The sequence below is a fragment of the Ictidomys tridecemlineatus genome, chromosome X (genome assembly GCF_052094955.1).
Source record: "Ictidomys tridecemlineatus isolate mIctTri1 chromosome X, mIctTri1.hap1, whole genome shotgun sequence".
Classification (NCBI taxonomy): Eukaryota; Metazoa; Chordata; class Mammalia; order Rodentia; family Sciuridae; genus Ictidomys; species Ictidomys tridecemlineatus.
Genome location: NC_135493.1, coordinates 13,002,902 through 13,024,424, shown reverse-complemented (window position 1 = coordinate 13,024,424; position 21,523 = coordinate 13,002,902). Strand labels below are relative to the sequence as shown.

The 21,523-nt window shown below is 36.1% G+C and overlaps 1 protein-coding gene across 10 annotated transcripts in view; it reads right to left on the bottom strand.

Annotated features, from left to right (window-relative positions):
- The window catches only part of Atp11c (ATPase phospholipid transporting 11C (ATP11C blood group)), a 197,029-nt gene that overhangs the window by 82,653 nt on the left and 92,853 nt on the right, over positions 1-21,523 (bottom strand). For all 10 annotated transcript variants that reach the window (XR_013431658.1, XM_078034187.1, XM_021726270.3 and 7 more), the window contains 4 exons: positions 16,354-16,443; positions 14,036-14,116; positions 11,495-11,602; positions 1,951-2,079 (listed from right to left, as the gene is read on the bottom strand). Coding sequence is in view for 9 of the 10 variants with exons in the window: in XM_078034187.1 (XP_077890313.1) it covers positions 1,951-2,079; positions 11,495-11,602; positions 14,036-14,116; positions 16,354-16,443 (408 nt within the window). In the remaining variant the exon portion in view is untranslated. The remainder of the gene's footprint in view (positions 1-1,950; positions 2,080-11,494; positions 11,603-14,035; positions 14,117-16,353; positions 16,444-21,523) is intronic.

Sequence of the window (21,523 nt, the reverse complement as noted above, 5' to 3'; positions counted from 1 at the left end):
CCATTACACAAACAGCTTAATTAATGATCTTGAAAATGCTCAAATCACTACATTTGGTATGAGGGGCAGGAAGAGGATATCTTGTTAGAATATTCTACTAGAGTGTATTACACACTTGATACATCCAAAGTAAGCTTCAATGAATCCATTTATAAATCATCAAACAAAGGCTAATACTGATTCAAGGAGTATACTGCTTAATGCAGAAGGGAAAGCTGTTGACATATAGTCTTTAGGGAATATTATGGCACTTCCTGAACAATATTTAAAACTATCGCCTGATTTTTTAAAACTTCTGTACTTTTAGCTGATGTGATCAAATCAATGTAATAGAAAAAAAAAACTACCTAAAAGTTTTCTTCTTCTAAGTAACTTTTTCACTATTAGGGAATCTTTAGGTAGATTTATTGATTTTATCTTGACATTCCCTAAAATATAGCTCTTTTTAAACAGCTTAAATGCTACTAATTCATCTCACAATGTCCTTGAAATACAGAATCAGCCATTTAAATGGTAAATTTCCTTTTTCACATACTAAGTACTAGTCTTCAACTCCAGAGGGAATAAATGAGAAAAGAAATTCTCCAAGGATATACTCAGAGGTCAGCACATTAATATCATTCCTTAAAGGCAGCACTGAGAGGATTTTAACTCCTTATTACTGCTCATCATTCTAGGTGATAGCCAAAAACTAACTGCACCAGAAAGTACCAGGGAAGTAACTTATTATTCATTTAGATGCTACATTTTACCACACTTAAAATGCCTCCTAGTTGTAATAAAGCAAATGTTTGCCAAAGTATATCCTAACGTATTTTTTAAAAGGCAATCAAATTATTCCAGGTTAGAACTCCTAAATCCCAGGAATAAACATATTTTAAAGAAAATATACTTTGTCATTAGGTTAAAAAATAAATCAAGTTGTAAAGTTAGAGTACATAAAGTTATTTTTATATAGTTTCAGCCTAAAATTACTGGCATTTTAAAAAGTCTAAATAAAATATTACATGGATTATGTTAACATTAAATTCAAGCAGTGATATAAAAATTTTGGTGGCTTTTATTTGGGGCATGGTTTTTCCCTGCCCAACACCATCCTTTTTTTTTTTATTGTTGGTTGTTCAAAACATTACATAGTTCTTGATATATCATATTTCACACTTTGATTCAAGTGGGTTATGAACTCCCATTTTTACCCCGTATACAGATTGCAGAATCACATCAGTTACACTTCCATTGATTTACATATTGCCATACTAGTGTCTGTTGTATTCTGCTGCCTTTCCTATCCTCTACTATCCCCTCTCCCCTCCCCTCCCCTCCCCTTTTCTCTCTCTACCCCCTCTACTGTAATTCATTTCTCCCCCTTGTATTATTTTTCCCTTTCCCCTCACTTCCTCTTGTATGTAATTCTGTATACCCCTGAGGGTCTCCTTCCATTTCCATGCAATTTCCCTTCTCTCTCCCTTTCCCTCCCACCTCTCATCCCTGTTTAATGTTAATCTTCTTCTCATGCTCTTCGTTCCTACTCTGTTCTTAGTTACTCTCCTTATATCAAAGAAGACAATTGGCATTTGTTTTTTAGGGATTGACTAGCTTCACTTAGCATAATCTGCTCTAATGCCATCCATTTCTCTCCAAATTCTATGATTTTGTCATTTTTTAATGCAGAGTAATACTCCATTGTGTATAAATGCCACATTTTTTTTATCCATTAGTCTATTGAAGGGCACCTAGGTTGGTTCCACAGTCTTGCTATTGCCAACACCATCCTTATCCCCAAAGATGAGAATATACTTAGGAGACAAAGACAATTATATAACAGCTCTCTTCAAATACAAAACCTACATGAATAGGGAATATAAAGAGTTTAGGAAGCATTTGTTTGGAAGCACTATTGTATGATTAACTATCCTGAGCTCAAAATGCTTAGGCAAGGTTCAGTCTCACCTTACAATTAGATTCCCCATCAAGACTAGCTGTAGTGACATAACAGGTTCCATCAGTGGTACATGATGATAGAAGAATAAGATCGCAGGGAAAGGTTTCATCTGCACTAACTTCTACTACATCACCAACCTAAAATGGAGAGTAAAATAAATATAAATGTTTTGAATTCCAAACTAAACATCATTAAAACACACACTAAAGTTAAAACATTAGTAGGACACAACTCCAACTCTTACGCTTTGGGGGTATCTCAGGATCCTGCACAATGTAAAAGGTGATAAAAAGAATATTACTTAACATCTAGAATTCTCTTTAAGGTCACAAGGATTTAGGATGCTTTCAGATTACCTTAGTATTGACCTTTACCTCTAATAAACAATTCTGACACCCAATTGTTCTGATATTTCTGGAACTAATGTTTAATAAGCAAATGACCTTATCATCTCATGAATGGATCAAGAAAATGTACATATCACAAATTAAGCAATTCATGAACAAAACCTCAGTTAATTATACAGGCATCAATCATTTCCCCATAATATTTCATTTTTTTCTATAGGTCAACCTAAAAATCCATCTGCTATCAGAAGAATTAATCAATAGAGCAATGAAAAACAATTTCCTATCAGCAAATATTCAAAACTCAAACGAGAAAAAACCCGAGAGAAGAAATCAGGAATAATTTTATAATGTAAAGAGTGAATCATAATAGTTAAAAGCTTGTATTTTTTAATCTCAATTCATGCCCCAGATCCGACACTTAACTATATGACCTTGGGTAAATGTCTTAGGTAAGTTGACTACCTCACAGGATTACTGTGAGCATTGATAAATAATAATATAAGTAAACATTAAGGTGCTTGGCACATGTTAATCATTTAATTATAACTGTTACAATATCATGCAAGCAAGTACTTTACTCAACTTATGAATAGCTTATAACATTTATTTTGGAAAGATGTAAGAAATTCTCCAAGCACAGCTGGGGTTGTAGCTCAGTGGTGGATTGTTTGCCTAGCATGTGTGAGACACTATATTCGATCGTGAGCACCACATAAAAATAAATAAATAAATAAAATAAAGGTATTGTGTACAAGTACAACTTAAAAATATTTTTAAAAAAGAAATTCTCCAAGTAATACTTCTTAATATTTTTAATGGATGGCATACACAGAAAATGATAAATAATGATTTTGTATAGCATAGTCAGATAAAGGGAGGCAGCTCCTGGTGGCAAAAGACAACTCACTTTAGGAAGAAATTGTTATTGTTTGGATGTGAGGTGTACCCCAATAGCTCATGTCTGAGATAATGCAAGAAGTTTTAGATAAGAAATGACTAGGTTAGGAGAACCTTAATCCAATCAGTGAATTGATCCCAAGGTGGTAGAGTGGAAACTGAAAGCAGTTGTGGTGTGGCTGGAGGAGGTGTGCTTTGGGGGTATATATTTTGTATCTTGCCAGCAGAGTCTCTCTGCTCTCTGATTATCATGTGAGTCACTTCTCTCTAGTGCCATGATGCTTGGGCCGCACCTCAAGCCCCGAGGAATGGAGCCTGTTCTTCATAGACTGAGATCTCTGAAACCATGAGGTCTCAAACTTTTCCTCCTCCACAATTGTTCCTGTCAGGTCTTTTAGTTACAGCAGTGAAAAAGTTGAATAAAACAGAAGTCAGTATCTGGCACACTAACCAAGACACACGGGCAGTGAAGTGCTGAACTACATGGAACGCCTATCTTCTATGTGCAATATTTTGAGACCTAGTCAAGAACAATTTTATTTTCTTTGCCAATCTTAATTAGTAGCCAAGAACAACAATGTTAATACCTAATTTGTAAATAATATTTTATATTGTTGATCTTTCCTTCCTCACTTACATAAACACTTATGTTTCTTACAATAAAACTACAAACTATGCTTAAAGTATGAAAAAGAAAAAAAGAATCAACAAATTCTTAACATGATGACTGGTAGGCACTGATAAATAAAAACCACAAAGAAAACATTTTTTTCTTCAACACTTAGAATTTGCTCAGATACAAAATTCCTGTATCTACAATACAAGTTGAGGCTGGTGAGGTAGGCAGGGATCAGATGGAAAAGGGCTTGACCAGCTAGGCTAAGGGATTTTGGCCTCACCCTAAAGGCAAAAGTAAAAGACAATGGTAAAGAAAGGGAATGTTATGACCCAGTTAGACAATCAACTAAAGTTACTTGCTTCCATTCACTATTTTAAAAGCCGCAAGAGAATATCACTACCACTCCCAACACAAATATTAGGAAAAAATAGATGATTTACAGAATAATATTTTTAGAGCATCAGAGGGCTGAGAATGCAAGGCAACCAAGTGAACTGAATTTCAAAGGGTCCCTTTGAGGAGAAACAGGACAAATCAAATATTTCACAACTGACAGAGCACAAGGTAAAAGATGGCTACCATAAAAGTGGATAAGAAGAAAACAACTGTGTTTTCAACCAATTCTTAAAGGCTAGGAGTGAATCAACATGAAAATTTTGAATATCTACAAGACTGAGAGACAAAAGAAAACCATTAACACATGCTAGCTCTCTCTACTGGTTTCCATTGGTGCTCATGAGAAAGCATAAGGTAGGAACATTTAAAATTACCCTTCTCACTGGTACAGGCATACAGATAATAATCAACTACTGTGGAGAGACAGGCACAAAACATGCCAGAATAGTGGACTCCTCTCTCATATGAAGCAAAAGAAGAAAAGCCACCTGCATTGGGAGAAAGGCAGGAAATCTTTGGCTGAAAACGACACTGCTGCTACAGAGGAGACAGAAACAAAAGGGAACTTGCTTGCAGAGACAGAATAAGAAAGACATTCTTATTTGGCATTTGACTGCCATAGGAGGAGGTGGGGGCAGCAATAGAGAAAATCCCACATTGAGGCTCAGGTTCATATATCCTAATACCGAAATTGGAATCAGAGAATGATTAAACCATTCTGTTCCCACCAGGAGACAACACTGAATAACAAACAACAAACAGCAATCTACTATAGGGTGAGAAGCAACAGAAGAGGGTGAGACAGACACTCTTTGTAGCTCAGGATTCTAGGATGTGTTAAAAAAGGGTGGTGGGACAAGAAACCTGGCAAAACCACTAAAGCACACCAGGTCTCACACAAAGTTTAAGGTAATAGCACAAAGAATCTGAAGTACAGGGATACACTGAAAATATTAGTAATGCAATAATTACAACAAAAACCAAAGTCAGCCCATCTCCTGACTACATTAACTTAACCCTCAATAAATACTAAATGGCCTGATGGAAGAAGCAGGCCCATTTCAGAACATACATAATACTGACCCCACAGTCTCTGCCATTCTTTTACGTACAATGTCAAAACTCACTGAAAAAAAATGCACAAAAATCACAAGAAAAAAGCAAGTCATTGTTGAGGGGAAGGAAACAACAAGACCAGATCTTGAAATGTAGAAATTTTTAAATCATCAAGAAGGGTTATAAAAAAAGCTATGATTAAGATATTGAAATACTTGGTGGAAAAGTTAGGCAACATGTAAGAGTGGATGAGAATTTTGGCAGAGATGAATTTTAACAAAAAAAAAGAAAGGAAAATGGAAAATTAGAAATGAAAAAGCATGGTATCAGAGATGTTTCCCTTCAACCAGCAGACAAGATACAGCAAAAGAAATAATCAGTAAACAAGAAGACACATTGATCAAAATTATCCAAAATTATATTCAATGAGAAAAGGAGTAGTTAAAAAAAAGGACAGATCTTTAAGAGGTATGACAAAATATCAGTCTTATAGTCATGTAAATGAAGTCAAAAATAGGAGAGAGAAAATGAGCCACAAAAAATATCTGAAGAGATAATGGTCATGAATTATCTAAACTTAATCAAAACCAACAAATAATAGTTCCAAGAGAATTTCAAGGAAGATAACTAGAAAGAAAAGCCCAAGGCATAACGTAGTCAAACTGCTGAAAACTGAAAAGGAAAGACTTAAAAGTGATCCAAGAAATATCATATTTGGAGGAACAAAAATAAAAATGACAACAGACATACCAGGAACTATGCAAACAAGATGACAATGGAGAAACAACTTTTTTTTTCAAATTTAGAATTTATATATTATTTAGTTGCATTATATATCTGACCTGAGAAAAGAAGCTTTTCTATGAAATTTGGTGCTATTTATGTTTTTAATTTTGGATATTTATTGGTTCTTTTTAGTTATACATGATAGCATAATTCATATTGACATGATAATATAAGAATGGAATATATTATGTTCTAGTGGGTGTACTCAGTGGTGAGATTGACTGTGGTACATTCATGTATGTACATAGGAAAGATACATTCTATTATTCTTCCTTTACCCATACCCCCTTTCTTCCCTTCAGTCTCCATTGTCTACTTCACTGAACTTCTATTCTCCACCCCCCCATATCAGTGAAAACATATGACTTTTGGTTTGTTAGGACTGGCTTATTTCACTTAGCAAGATAGTATCTACATCCATCCATTTTTTGGAAAATATCATAGTCATTCTTCTTTATGGCTGAGTAATACTCCACTATGTATAATATATACCACATTTTCTTTATGCATTCAATTGCAGAAGGGAACCTACTTTGGCTCCTTAGCTTAGTTACTGTGAATTGTGCTGCTATAAACATTGATATGGCTGTGTCACCATAGTATCCTGATTTAAAATCATTTGGATATATACTGAGGAGTGGAATAGTGGGTTGAATGGTGGTTCCATTCCTAATATTTTTGAGGAATCTCCATACTGCTTTCCAGAGAGGTTGCACCAATTTGCAGTCCCACCATTAATGTGTGAGGGTACCCTTTTCCCCACATCCTCACCAACATTTATTGTTACTTGTATTCTTAAAAACTGCCATTCTGACTAGAATGAGACTTCTGATTGGAATGAGATGAAATCTCAGTGTAGTTTTAATTTGCACTTCTCTGCTAGAGATGTTGAACTTTTTTTCCCCACATATTTGTTGACCATTCGTATTTCTTCTTTTGATAAATGTTTGTTTAGTTAATTTGCTCATTTGTTAACTGGGTTATTTGGGGGTTTTTTTGGTGTTAAAGTTTTTTGAATTCTTTGTATATCCTGGACATTATCAGCCTATCTGAGGTACAGGTGGCAAAGATTTTCTCCCATCTGCAGGCTCTCTCTTCACATTCCTGATTGCTTCCTTTGCTGTGAGGAAGGCTTTTAGTTTGACACCATCCCATTTATTCTTTTTAAAAAAAGTATTTTCTTAGTTGCTGATAGACCTTTATTTTATGTATTTACATGCAGTGCTGAGAATCGAACCCAGTGCCTCACTCGCGCCAGGCAAGTGTGCTACTGCTGAGCCCCAGCCCCCATTTATTGATTCTTAATTTTACTTCATGTCTGTTTTGGTAAAAAACCCATGCTGTTTTTTGTTATTATAGCTCTGTAGGATAATTTAAACTCTGGTATTGTAATGCCTCCTGTTTTACTTTTCTTGCTAAGTATTGCTTTGGCTATTCTGGGCTTCTTATTTTTCCAAATGAATTTCATGACTGCTCTTTCTATTTCAATGAAGAATATCATTTGGATTTTAATAGGAACTGCATTAAATCTGTATAAATTTTCCTGTAACCTCCTGATGCAGTTTCGGTAGGTCATATGTCTCTAGAAATCTGTGGGTATCTTTAACATTTTCTATTTTATTGGAGTACAGATTTTCAAAATACTCTATCATCTGTATTTCGGTAGTGTCCGTGGTGATATTTCCTTTTTCAATATGGTATAAAGATTCCTCAGAAAACTTGGAATGTGACTACCATTTGACCCAGTTATCCCCTCTTTGGTATACACCCAAAGGACTTTGATGTGAAGCCATATCAAAGTTCGTAGTGGCTCAATTCACAATAGCTAAACTATGGAACCAACCTAGTTCCTCTTTAATATATGAATGGACAAAGATATGGTATATAAATGCACAATAAAATATTATTCAGTGCTGCAGTCTGGCTGGGCACAATTCAGGAGCCACTTGTCAAAAGAAACTAACTTTATTTTTAGAACTACACACGCCAAACAAAACAGCTCCTCAGGAAAATACCCTCAGAGCCCAACTGCCACCACCGGCTTCCCACAAGCCTCTCACCCACACACCTCACCACCTCCCATAATCCTCCTGCTCTTGAGGCCGATTGGCTGGGTTGCGTGGGCGGAGCCAAAGAAGTCCCCCAGTGAGCAGCTCCGTGGTCTGAAAGGGCAGGGAAACAGCCCAATGAACATCACCGCAGAGGAGCCAATCAGCTAGATGTTGCTGGGGCTGCTGTGAGCCAATCATCAGCCGGCAGCTGGAAGTTTGCTGGCAGCTGAAAGTTTGCTGGGGCCCCTTTGGCTGTGGCTCTCAACAATTCAGCCATAAAGAAGAATGAATTTATGGCATTTGCCGGTAAATGGATGGAACTAGAGACTATTATGCTAAGTGAAATAAGGCAATCCCCAAAAACCAAAGGCTGAATGTTTTCTCTGATACGTGAATGCTGACTCACAATAGGCAGGGGTGGGGGTGAAGGGGAGGTTCATGGGATTGGACAGGGTGGAGTTGGGGAAAGGTGGGGTGATGGAAATGGGAAAGACAGTAGAATGAATTGGAAAGACATAAATTTCTATATTCACATATGAATATAAAACCAGTGTAACTCCATATTACATACAACCACAAAAATAGAAGTTATACTCCATACACACACACACACACACACACACACACACACACACACACACACATTCTACTGTCATATAAAACTAAAAAGAACAAATAAAAAATAAAAGTATATTATAAATTCTGGAGAAATTTACAAAATTACAACAGATATAATTAGTTAGCCAAGGGAAATGATCCAATGGAATAAAAAAAAAGGTTCAAATAATCTAAGAGATGAGACAGATAGCCAAACCATATCAACTATTACATTACAAGTCAATGGCTGAGCTACCAAATTAAAAGCAAAGATTTTTAGACTGGGTTTAAAAAAAAAAAACAAAAATAAAACTTAATAACCAGGACAAAACTAGAAATGCAAAGATATAGAGAGATTAAAAGGATGGAGCATATCATGCAAACAACAATTAAAAGAAAGGATTTACTATATGGGATTGACTGTACTATCAGACAAATTTATGTTCAAAACTAAGATTACTACCAGGGACAAGGATTACACAAGGATAAAGGGGCCAATTCACAAAGAAGACATAATAATCCTAAATAATTTTGCTCTTTGTACTATAAAGTACATAAAAAAAATTGATGAAACAGAAAATAAAAATAAGCCACAGTCATAGTATAGTTGGGAGATTTTTTATCTCCTTTCTCAATAACTGATAGAGCAAGTAAGAAAATATTAAATGTAGAGAAGACTTGAAAACATTATCAACGAACTTGACCTAACTGACATTTACACAAAAGTCCTCAACAGCAGCAGAATGCACATTCTTTTTTAAAATTCTCAGGTGCATGTGGAACATTCACCAAAATATACTATATTCTGTTTTAAAAAGATTGAAATGATACCAAGTATGTTCTCTGAATACAACAGCATTGAACTAAAAAAATCCATAATCAAAACGTATCTAGAAAATTCCCAAATATTTGAAAATTATAACACAATTGTAATGCATGATTCAAAGAAACATATGGAAAAATGATCCACATCATGTTATCAAGGAAATGCTAATTGAAGTAAAAATTAATGAAATACAGCTATATACTTATTAGAATAACCAAAATCTAAGACATTGACAACATCAAATACTGGTAAGGGCTCATTCAGTACTGGTAGAAATGCAAAAATGATACAACGATCCTGAAAGACAGTTTGGCCATTTCTTATGAAATGAAACATAACTCTTACCATACAATCAGTCCTTCAACCTTGATCCCTTGTATTTACTAAAATGAAATTAAACTTATGCCCCATAAAAACCTGAAAACAGATGTTGACAGTAACTGTATTCATAATTGCCAGAACTTTAAAGTAAAATGCACTCCAAGAAGTGGATATACAAATAAACTGTGGCACACTAAAAAAATGGAATACTGGGCTAGGGATTTGGCTCTAGCAGTAGCGCACTCGCCTGGCATGCGCAGGGCGTTGGGCTCGATCCTCAGCACCATATAAAAATAAAATAAAGATGTTATGTCCACTGAAAACTAAAAAATAAATATTAAAAAATTCTCTCTCTTTAAAAAAAAAGGAATATTATTCATCACTAGAAAAAAATGAGGTATCAAACTGGAGGAAACATGAATGTACATTACTAAGTTAATGAAGTTAATGAAGTCAATTTGAAAGGATTACATATTTATGATTCCAACAATATGATATTCTGGAGACAAAGTATCAGTATTTACCAGAGGTGAAGGCCGGGAGTGAGATAAATAGGCACACACACACACACACACACACACACACACACACACACACAAAGATTTTGAGGGCACTGAAACTATCCTATATGATATCACAATGTCATATACATGACATACATTTGTCAAAACCCATAGAATATAATACGGAGAGTGACACTAATGTAAACTATGGGCTTTGGGCGAAAATAGTGTGCCAAAGTAGATTTATTGATTGTAAAAAACACCATTCTGGTGTGGAATGCTGATGGAAGAAGAGGACATGAGTGTGGCTGCACAGTGGGCATATAGGTTACTTTCTTTGCTTTCTGTTAAATTCTGCTATGAACCTAAAATTGCTCTAAAAATAGTTGATTAATTTAAAAACTCTACTGAGAACCAAAAAGATCTGATATGGACAAGTCTAAATGCTGACAGGGGTCCTACTGGGTAGTAATAAATAATGACTGCTTTTAATTTCAAAAATTAACTGCCTGGCATCTTAAAAATATAATAGTACTGTGGAACTCCTATACATTGCTGTGGGAATGTAAATGATACAGCCACTATGGAAAACTGTTAGCCATAAAATTACCTTAAGACCTAGCAATTGTCTGCTTAGGTACATATCCCAAAGAATTGCAAATACATGTCAAACGAAAAACTTGTCCTAGAATGTTCTTAGCAGCAATATTCTGAATAGCCCCAGGGTAGGAACAACCCAAATATTCATTAGCTATCATAAGTAAACTGTGGTATATCCATAGTGGAATACTATTTGGCCATCAAAGAAATGAATTTCTAATACATGCTACAACACAGATGCATCTAAAAAAATATTATCAAGTGAAAGAAGCCAGATATAAAAGGCTACATACTATATGGTTCCATTTATAAAAATGATTAAATATGTAAATCCATAGAGACAAAAAGTTGTTTTCCCAGGGTTTGGGTGGAGGGAGAAATGTGGAATGACCATTTAATAGGTATGGGGTTTCATTTTTGGTTGAAGAAAATATTCTGGAACTAGATAGTGTTGATAGTTGCACACCATTGTGAATGTTCTAAAGGACATTGAATCATACACTTTAAAACGTACATTTTGCCACAGTAAAAAACAGATACTAAAAAATACCTTAATTTTTTCACTTTCTTTTTGCACTCGCTTTGCATTTTCAATAATGTAAACAGTGCTCTTGTTGACTTCATTGTCAGCTCTGTGTCTCAGCCAATCCTCATATCCCTAGAAGGATAAAAATAACTATATAATCAAGTTCAGACAATAAAGTAAACTGTTAATAAATCCGTATAATCCTCCCATGAATCAACAGCAGATATTTAAAATTACAGTATGAATTTCAACTCAGAATGCTAAAGAGACAATGATGCATATTTTAATGGCAAATCTGAAACACTTTTTTTTCCCTTTGTGAATGCAAGGCAAATACTCTACGAACTGGAGATATATCCCCAGCCCACACTTTCTTTCTTTCTTTTTAATATTTTTTAGTTGTAGATAGATAATACCTTTATTTTATTTATTTTTATGTGGTGCTGAGTATTGAACCCAGTGCCTCACATGTGTTAGGCAAGTGCTCTATCACTGAGCCACAACCTCAGCCCCGTAAGACACACATTCAAACTACCCCATAGGTAAATAGCTTTATGGTATTAAAAGTTTCCTCCATTATTCAGATAAATATTAAAAGAAACACAGGCATTAGAGCTTTGATATTCTTTACCTGGAGGATTAAGATTTATTCTTTTATTTCTACTCTTATTCAAATTAATGTTAAGTATCTCCACATTTTTAATATGAGAAAGAGCCATTTGAGTTTTTATTTTCTTGTATATCTAATCTTTCAATATTTTGTAGTAGACTGTTAGGCTGATTACCTCCAAGGAAATATTATAATTCTTTTCCACAAGCCGAGAATAGTAAAAGCAAGTTAGGATTGGTTTGGCAGAGAATCCACTATAAATTTTAGAGATTAACAGCTAAACTTCTCCGCTTAGTGAGAATATGAAACATGGTGCTCAGTTTTTTAGGGTCAAAAGTAATCAGAGAGTGCTGAAATTCAATCATTAATGTGGTAGCATTAAGAGATGATCATGGGGCTGGGGTTGTGGCTCAGTGGTAGAGCACTTCCCTGGCATGTGTGAGGCCCTGGGTTTGATCCTTAGCACCACATAAAAATAAACAAATAAAATAAAGGTATTGCATCCATCTACAACATATATGTATATGTGTGTGTGTGTGTGTGTGTATATATATATATATATATATATATGAGAGAGAGAGAGAGATAGATATGGGTCCTTTATATCATTAAGTCATGCCACTAGATCCCTGATGGATTGGATGAGGATCCTTACAAAAGGCTTGAAGGAGTGGATTCACTCTTTTTTGCTCTTCCCCATTGAGTACACAACATTCCTCTATTTTGACTGTTTCGCCCCTTCTGCCTTGTGAGGCTGCAACATGAAGGCCTTCAACATACCAGCACTTTGATCTTGAACTTTCCAGCCTCCAGAAGCATAAAAATAAATTTTTTGCTTTTTGTTGTTGTAATAATGTCTATACTTTTTTTTAAAAAAAGACAACTGAAAATCTCTTGATCACCTTCTTTTCCTTATATCTTTTTATGACAAAGCTAGTCTATCACTTCATAAGGTATATTCTGTAATGGTGGTGAAGAAAGAAAGGCCCTACAATGAAGTAGTACTGGGAGTAGAATGAAATCTGTAAAAGCCTTTGAAAATTATACATGCTATTCTTAGAACAAGTAATTTTATGATATTAAAGAAAATAATCCTAACAGCCTGAGGAAAAGAACATTCCAAGTTTTTATTTAGCAACCAAACACTTGATAAAATATTCTTACAGTTCTTGGTAGGCTAGATACAAGACCAGATAATCCCAAGAGGAAAGGTAATCTTATTCTTAAGACTGTTAAGTTGACCTTCATTCTGCAAGTCTCCATGGGGTACTTTTTAAAAGCACTTTGATAAGTACTATCTAAATGTATGTTTTTAAATAATCAGATCCTGTGGACTGTCCCAGTACATGATAAATAATTTTAACCCACCACTTCACCTCCAATTTCTTGTTCCAGTTTCAATTTCACGGGCAAGTTTGGTACTAGCAAACAAAATGCTCAAAATACTTCAAAGAAATCCACATCACCATCTGTGGCATCTCATCACTTCTGACTAGAAGTAGGAATAAAAGGTCTCTTTACCCACCCATGCCTTTTAGCACCATCAAGAAATTATAAAATTCAAGTATTTGTACCTCAAGTCCTGTGCTATAGGCTACAATGAAAAAAATAAAAAAATCTACTGGTGTGGGAAATTTTCATTCAGACTTACTACACTAGGACAATTAATCCATGATAAAAACCCACTTCCCATCTTCCCATTTCCAACTGAGCTACATCTTCTACCCACTCTTTTATTTTCACATACCCACACACAGATATAGAGGAAGAAAAGAGCAAATAAATTAAGGATGTGCCTTACTATCATTTAACTAGGTTTTCAATGGGAACTAAATATAAACTAAATCTATCAAGGATACTGCCCACAATATATAAATATGAAAATGAGCCTTTGACAATTAAATTCAAATCAACATAGGCTGAAATGCAGACATAAATGTAAATAAGAAAGTTACCTGCTTGATGGCTGTAACAGTTATAACAAAGAAAAGTGGAAGTCCACTGGTAACTGGGCTAGTTGGTGTGTCTACTGTGACCTAGGTGAAGAAATTAAATTGAAAGTAAAATGAAAATTAGCTATTAATTCACATGCAGCACTTACATGTTGTAAACATTTCAGACAGAAATGCAGACAAAACACATTCCAGTAGCAGAATCAATGTTAATTTTCATTAAAACAATCCACATAGCAGTTAGTTTTAAGAAATTTGGTCCTTTATTGAAATACATCCATTTATTTACCACCTATCTGTTGAGTCGCACTGTGTCAGTCCCTGTGCTTCAGCCAGTCTCTAGAGATCCTACTTTAAATGAGATAGAGACAAGTCCCTGCCTTCATATAGCAAAAAGCTCACAGGGAAAATCAGACATTAAAATAAGAGTGCAGATGGTGAAATCTGAAAGGGAAATCAAGGTTAACTAGATCAAAGTTGGTTTTTCAGGTACAGCAAACAGTATATACAAAGTCTCTATGGTAGGAGGGAGAAGGGCATATGTATGAAAAAATAAAGAAAGCCATTAGCAAGAGAAAGTGTGGCATGAGATGAAGCTGGAAGAGGAAGAAGGGGCCAGACTGTGCAGGGTCCGCTAGGCCAGGGTAAGCTGTTTATTCTTCATTCTGTGAACAGTACGAAATCCTTGAAGGTTTTGGGTAGGGAGATGTCACATGAATAGAACTGCATCTTGAAAAGATCATTCTCCATGCTTTGTGTATGATAGAGAAAGACAGAGTCCATTTGGGAGGCCACTGTTATTATCAGATGAAAGATGATGGCTTAGATTTCAGTGGAAACAACAGGCATGAAAAGAAGTAACAGCGATATTTATGAAAATAGCAAAACTGGTAAGGAACTAGATGTAAGTAATGATTAAAGATGTCTGCCAAGAATCTGGTTAACATGCCTGTGTGGATATTGTCATTCACTGAAATAGGATATATTGAAAGAGAACTAGATTTGAGGGAGAGAGATCATGACTTCAGTCTGCCCTCACAACTTACTGACTCTTATCTTCAACCTCCAGCCAGGCCTGCCTCTGCCACAAAGAAGTGTACATAAGAGGTTTTTACATGGTTCCATGTCTTTTTGTAACCTCTTCTCTACTAAATCTTCAAGGCTCAGTTTGGATACTAACCTTCCTTTTGAAGCCTTCTCAAGCTCCTCTTGGGTAGGGAAAAAAATCATAACTCCTAATGTATACTCACACCATTTTGATCATTCACATAAATGATCCTTACTACATTAAGCAAATTCATGACTGTCTTCTCAGCAATAAAATTCCTTAAGAGTAGAAAAGTCATAGCTTGATCTTCATCATAGCTGCAATCACTTTTGTCTGGACTGCTACATAGCACACAATAGGTGCTTGGTACACATTTACTAAATGAAATTGAGAGGTTCTACCCACCAAGTAGAATGACTCTTATAAGCAGAATCCACTATGTTATTTATTTTAGGTCTTTAAGACATTTGACTGTGGTTCTTAAGTACCTACTTTTCAAATATTCCATCATTTGTATTCAAATTGGCTCTTTCCTATATTATGTCCCAGACTGGTTTTAAGTATCGGGGTTAAACTCAATTATAGTATCATAGACTCAAAGCCTAAAAGTGGATGAACAGAACCACTTAACATCAACAAGTATTTGAGCAATTTCATTGAAATTTTTAAAACACAGCACCTTTAATGTAGTAAAATTTTTCAGAGGTAAATACGGTGACCAAAAGAGTTTAAGAGTTTATAGCCTTAAAGACAGAAGACACAATTTAAAACTCTAAAATTTAAAATGCAAAAGCATAGTAAGAACACAGAAACAGATCAATCTACTAGGCTCTCATGCTTCAAGGGAGTAAGTGAATGAGGCAGAGCAAAACTGGTAATTATGATGATAAGTGATTAAGTTTTCAATTAGGCTGGCACTGATGTTTAACAAAATAAAACTATTAATGTAAATGAATTTTGATTTTCATGTATATCAGCTAGTTTAATGATATGAGATATATCCTTCTAGGATGAACAAATATATGAAATTAATGAAAATTTAAAAGAAAGAACAATGAAATAAAATCTCCATGAGTTTCCTAATAAAGATGCAACTTCAAAAATTTATAAAATCATATAAATCTTTAGGTAATTATTACTACTTTAAAACTGCTATTATAATCAGTTTTGGAACATCTTTGTTTTTAATCACAGGGCATAAGGTTAGAAATTGTTTGAATCAATCAAGACTCTCAAATTCTCAAAGTTGAACAGTTGTTTATGGAGTTCTTACCTGTACAAGGAAAATGATGAGAAAATAAAAATTTGCAATCCTTCTAAACTGTTCAAACAGGTTCTTTGGGAGGAAATTCCAAAGTGTATACTATAAGCAAGCAAGAAAAAAAATATTAGAAAGGAAAGTTGAAAAATCCTAATAGTAAGGACTTTTATGGGTCCAGGTCATCCTGTAAACTGATATTTAGTATATACAACACTTTGAAACCCAAAGCTCACACATATGCCTAAGAATATAGTTAAAGGTATGGTACATAATTTTTTTTCAGAAATGAAGTTTCATTCTGAGCATAACAATGGCCATTTAGTTTCATACTTTTGGTTTATCTAATAAGCCAATCTAACTAAAATAGGTTCCTTATTATATGCTCTCAGATTATCCTACTTCCTTGAGGGTACTCATTACAGTGAATTATAAATGTATACATTTTTTAATTTAAGTTTCTCCCTCAATAGACAATGATTTCTATGGAGTAGACTTCTCATCTGTCTTATTTACTAATTTTTCCCCAACACCTAGAACAGTGCCTGGTACAAATAGATTATTTGAATAAATGAATGAACAAATTCCCATGGCTTCATTAATCTTTGGAGTCTTGAACATTATTAGAGATAAAACCGTCCTTACCAGTACCTCCCGTCTTCATGACAGCTGAGGAGATGTACAGACACATAACACTGAATCATACAGGGCTGTCACTTTAAACAATAGCATTCTAACCCTTGGGTTTTTGTAAAGTTTTCAATGCCAAATTCTACATGGAGAGAAGGACAGAATGACAGAATTTTTTTTTGCCAACTATCAAACCACATATATTTTCTCACTGATACTTTAAGCTCAAGGACTAGGTCATATAAAAAAGTCACCTTAAGAAATGGGACTTTATAGATATATTTTTCAAATTTTTTACGTATTTGGAGACAGGGTCTTATTAAGTTGCTTAGGGGCTTACTAAGTTGCTGAGGCTGGCCCCCAAACATTCAATTTTTCTGCTTCTGCCTCCCAAATTGCTGGGATTACAGGCATGAAACACCATGCCTGATTCTAGATATCTTAATAACGACCAGAACCTATAAAGTAATGATTCTTAACATAAAAGGCTAATTCTAGACTTGAAAGATCTCCACATCAATTATTTGTATAATATGAGAACAGATCCATTAATAAGGTGAAAAGCCAGTCACAAAGCATGAGACAAGGAGAAATGTACTATTTATAGTTTTCTAATTAGAAATGCAAATAATTAGGAAACTATTTTTTATATGTTCTCTTCTCTCCTTCATCAGGGCATTAGCTATTTAGACCTCAGGGTGCCATAAGTTCCCTCATCAAAGGTGCCTAGCACAAAAAACAGAGATTTTTTTAATTAAGAAAAAAACTGCTGCGGTGCTGGGGATGAGACCTAAGGTCTCACACATTCTAGGCAAGTACTCTACCACTGAACTATATCCTCAATGCCCCTTTAATCAAGAAATTTTTATTAAAACTTGTGCCTTGGCCATTTACTAACTTAACTAAAAGGCAAATTTTTATATTGTAAATATAATATAAATATATAACATATTGTAAACATAATACAAAATGTAATATTATAACAGAGACAAGGAGGAACTTACTTTTTAGAGTTTTCTAATTAGAAATGAAATTGCATCAGAGTCATGTACACCAAATTATTCAAACCGTTTATCTAAAAAGTGGACTCTCAGGCTTGTTGAATTGCCACCAACCATAAAAATATGTTAATCACAGCAAGAAAATGTGAATAGTAGTTGTTTAAAATACAGTGATGAGAACTGAGGGTTTCTGTCATAATTTCCTTTTGAACTTATGATAGAAACACAGGGATACTTAACCACTGAGCCATATCCCCAGCCCTTTTTATTTTTTATTTTGAGACAGGGTCTTGCTAAATTGCTTAGGGCCTCCCTAAGTTGCTGAGGCTACTTTCAAACTTTTAATCCTCCTGCCTCAGCCTCCTGAGTCACCAGAATTAAAGGTGTGTGCCACCACTCCTGATGTAAATTCTTGCAAAGAAACCAGGTGCCATGGCCCATTCCTATACACCCAGCAGCTTGGGAAGCCGAAGCAGGAAAATCCCAAACTCAAGGCCGGCCTTAGCCACTTAGCAAGGTACATTAATTGCATCCATAATTATTTTTTAAAGGGGGCTTTGGATGTGGCTCATTGGTTAAGCAGCCCTGGATTCAATCCCTGGTATTGCCCAGGGGTGGGGGAGGGGCGAGAGGGGCGGAGAGGGGGGAGAGGGAGGGGGAAGAGGGAGGAGAGGTAGAGAGAGGGGGGCAGGTAGAGGGGGTTAGGAGGTAGAGGGGGGGAAGGAGGGAGAGAGGGGTTGAGGATGGGAGAGAGGGATGAGGGAGGGAGAGAGGTGGGGAGGTAGAGAGAGGGGGAGGGAGGTAGAGAGGGGAAAGGGAAGTAGAGAGGAAGTGAGGGAGGGAGAAAGGGGTGAGGGAGAGCAGGGGGTGAGGGAGAGGGTGGGCGGGGTGAGGGAGAGAGGAGGTGAGGGAGAGAAGGGGTGAGGGAGGGAGGGGGAGAGGGAGGGGGAGAGGGAGGGTGGAGGGAGGAAAGGGGAGAAGGGGAGGGAGGGAGGTGGGGAGGGAAGGGGGAGAAGGGGGAAGGGAGGGGGAGGGGGGCGAGGGGGAGGGAGAGAGTGGGAGGGAGGGGGAGAGAGAGAAGTAGAAGTAGAATAAATTCTGTTGATGATTTTGATTTTTTTTTTTTTGATACAAGGGATTGAACCCAGAGGGGCTTAACTTACTGAGCCACATCCCCAGCCCATTTTTAAATTTTGAGACACTGAAGCAAAGCCAGTGGAGGCACCCCAGCCAGTTTGCTGCAGAAGAGAGTGGTAATATTAATAGATTAAAAAATACAGCAGACAAACTTGGCTGAGAAAAAATGTAGAATATCAAAACAGTTTGAACTTAGCTGAATCAAAGATTGTACAGCAAGCTGGGGTCTGAAAAGTGCTGTGTTTCTCAACTGGCAAGTAGAGAGCTGAGGTGGAGAGCCATCTTGAAGATTTACACTGCAGTTTGCTGCTACAGGAGCCCAGGACATACCAAACTGTCCCAGCAAATGCTTACCATATGCCTTGGATGCACCTATAAGAATGTGATTAAAACAGGCACAGAGAAGACTATATCCTAGGGGCTTCAGGTCAAAGATATGGATGGGAGTGAAACTCACTTTCCCTTTGACTCTGGTGACTCACATGACCAGGTGGAGAAGGTCAGGAAACTGAACAGGTAGATGTAAATACATTCAGACCCTGACCCTGGAAGGCCACATTCAAGGGTGGTACAATGTGCCAGACCTGTGGAGGTTGGTTACCCTACCCTATGAGTAGAATTCTCAGTAGAATCCTGAGATCCAGATGCCCAGTAAAGATCAGCATTGGCCCAGCCCTAGAGATACCACCCAAAAAAGTTCCAATGTTCTGATCAGTGCTAAACATCAGCCACAAAAACCTCCCATTCGGAACTCTGCATCAGCCCTGCTCTGGGAGCGCATGAATCTAGTCTGTCCAGACAAAACTCCAATTGACAGTACTTCCCATTCTCTCCTACCTTATACTAGTGAGAAGGGAAGCTGAGAGCTATTTCAACCAGCTTTGATTCCAGGAGGCTCCAGCTGGTAGTTGCTGAGCAACACCAAAAGAAGAAAGGTTTAATGACCTCCCAGCCTTTGCTTTCTCTAAGTGTTATACAGTGCAAGAAGAAATAAAAGGGCAATCTGGCATCAGCAGTGAATATCCATCCTTGTCAACAGCTTTAACCAACTCAACATATGCAATGTTTTCAGTAAGAATCCCCCCACCCTTTTGGTGTTCTTGCTGTGCTGGTTGGTTCATGCCAGTACATTCAAAGCTCAGTTCAGCACATTATATTTTTTGCTTGTTTTAATCTTTGTGTGTGTGTGTGTGTGTGTGTGTGTGTGTGTGTGTGTGTGTGCTTTTTGCTTTATTTTCTCTGTTGGGTATTAAAATTTCTTATTTCTTTTGTTTTTGTTTCTCTTATTACTCTCTTCCCTTTCTTCTTCTAATAGCCAAATTCTCTCTTGAATATACAAACAGCATAATATGAAAAGGGCTCTTTTTTCAGAGCCATTAGACTTTATAAAGTAGTTGTGTTCCCAGCTTTACCACTAACTCTGTGTGGTGACCATGCCACTAACTTAATTTCTGTGGGATTAGTTTCTTATTCTATAATTCGGCAAGTTGAACAAGATGACATCTTAGGATCTTTCAGCTCTGTAAGTCTGATTCTGAGTCAAAGGTCTACATTAATGGTTTACTTGGATAGCAAAGGATGATTCAATATTTCCATTGAACAGGCTATTTATTCTCTTGAGCATAAGTATATAAACCTCTGGCTGATGATTAAATTTGTGCCATAGGGTTTAAGAATAGCAGGAAGCAGACATTTTATCCAAATATATTTATATTTTTTCTATAGGCCTATAGATCTGCTCATTAGACAATAGTTTTCACATGTCCTGTCTACATTTTACATGTTGATCTTCCAACTAAACAATCTCTCATATATTATTACCCAAAAGAGAAATCAAACACGTTTAAAAATCAAAATATTATATTTTTTAAGGAAAGTATAATTCTGTTGTTTTAGGTCATAAGTGGTTGCAAACACACAAATATCACCAACATTTTAGCTCTGCCTTGCCAGGCTGCCTGAGGAAATAAGGGAAAATTTCAAGACCTGTTCTATGCTGTAAGAGACAGCAGTGGGCCAGCCATTTACCACCTAACCCAGTCAGCCAGGAGTAAAACTTAGCAAAATAATGCTTGTAGAATGATGACTCCTGTGTACCAGTACAAGAAGTGTTTTTACATATGGAGTATTAGCCATTTCACAAATGAGGACGCTCAGACTCAGAGTAATTAATTTGGCCAAGGTGAAAAGCCAGTAAATGGATGGGTCAGGATTTAAATGCAGGTATACAAAAATTACAGACCAGTGCTGTTAGCATTATGCTATTCTGAAGTAAGAAGATTATTCAAATGGTGACACAGCTATAATGACTGAACTCTCAACAGGTCACAGGTCAAACCGCATACTGGGCAGAGTGTACCCTTTTATTGAGCAGAATGTACCCATGAATGTTTGTGAGAAATAAGATAGGGGAGGAA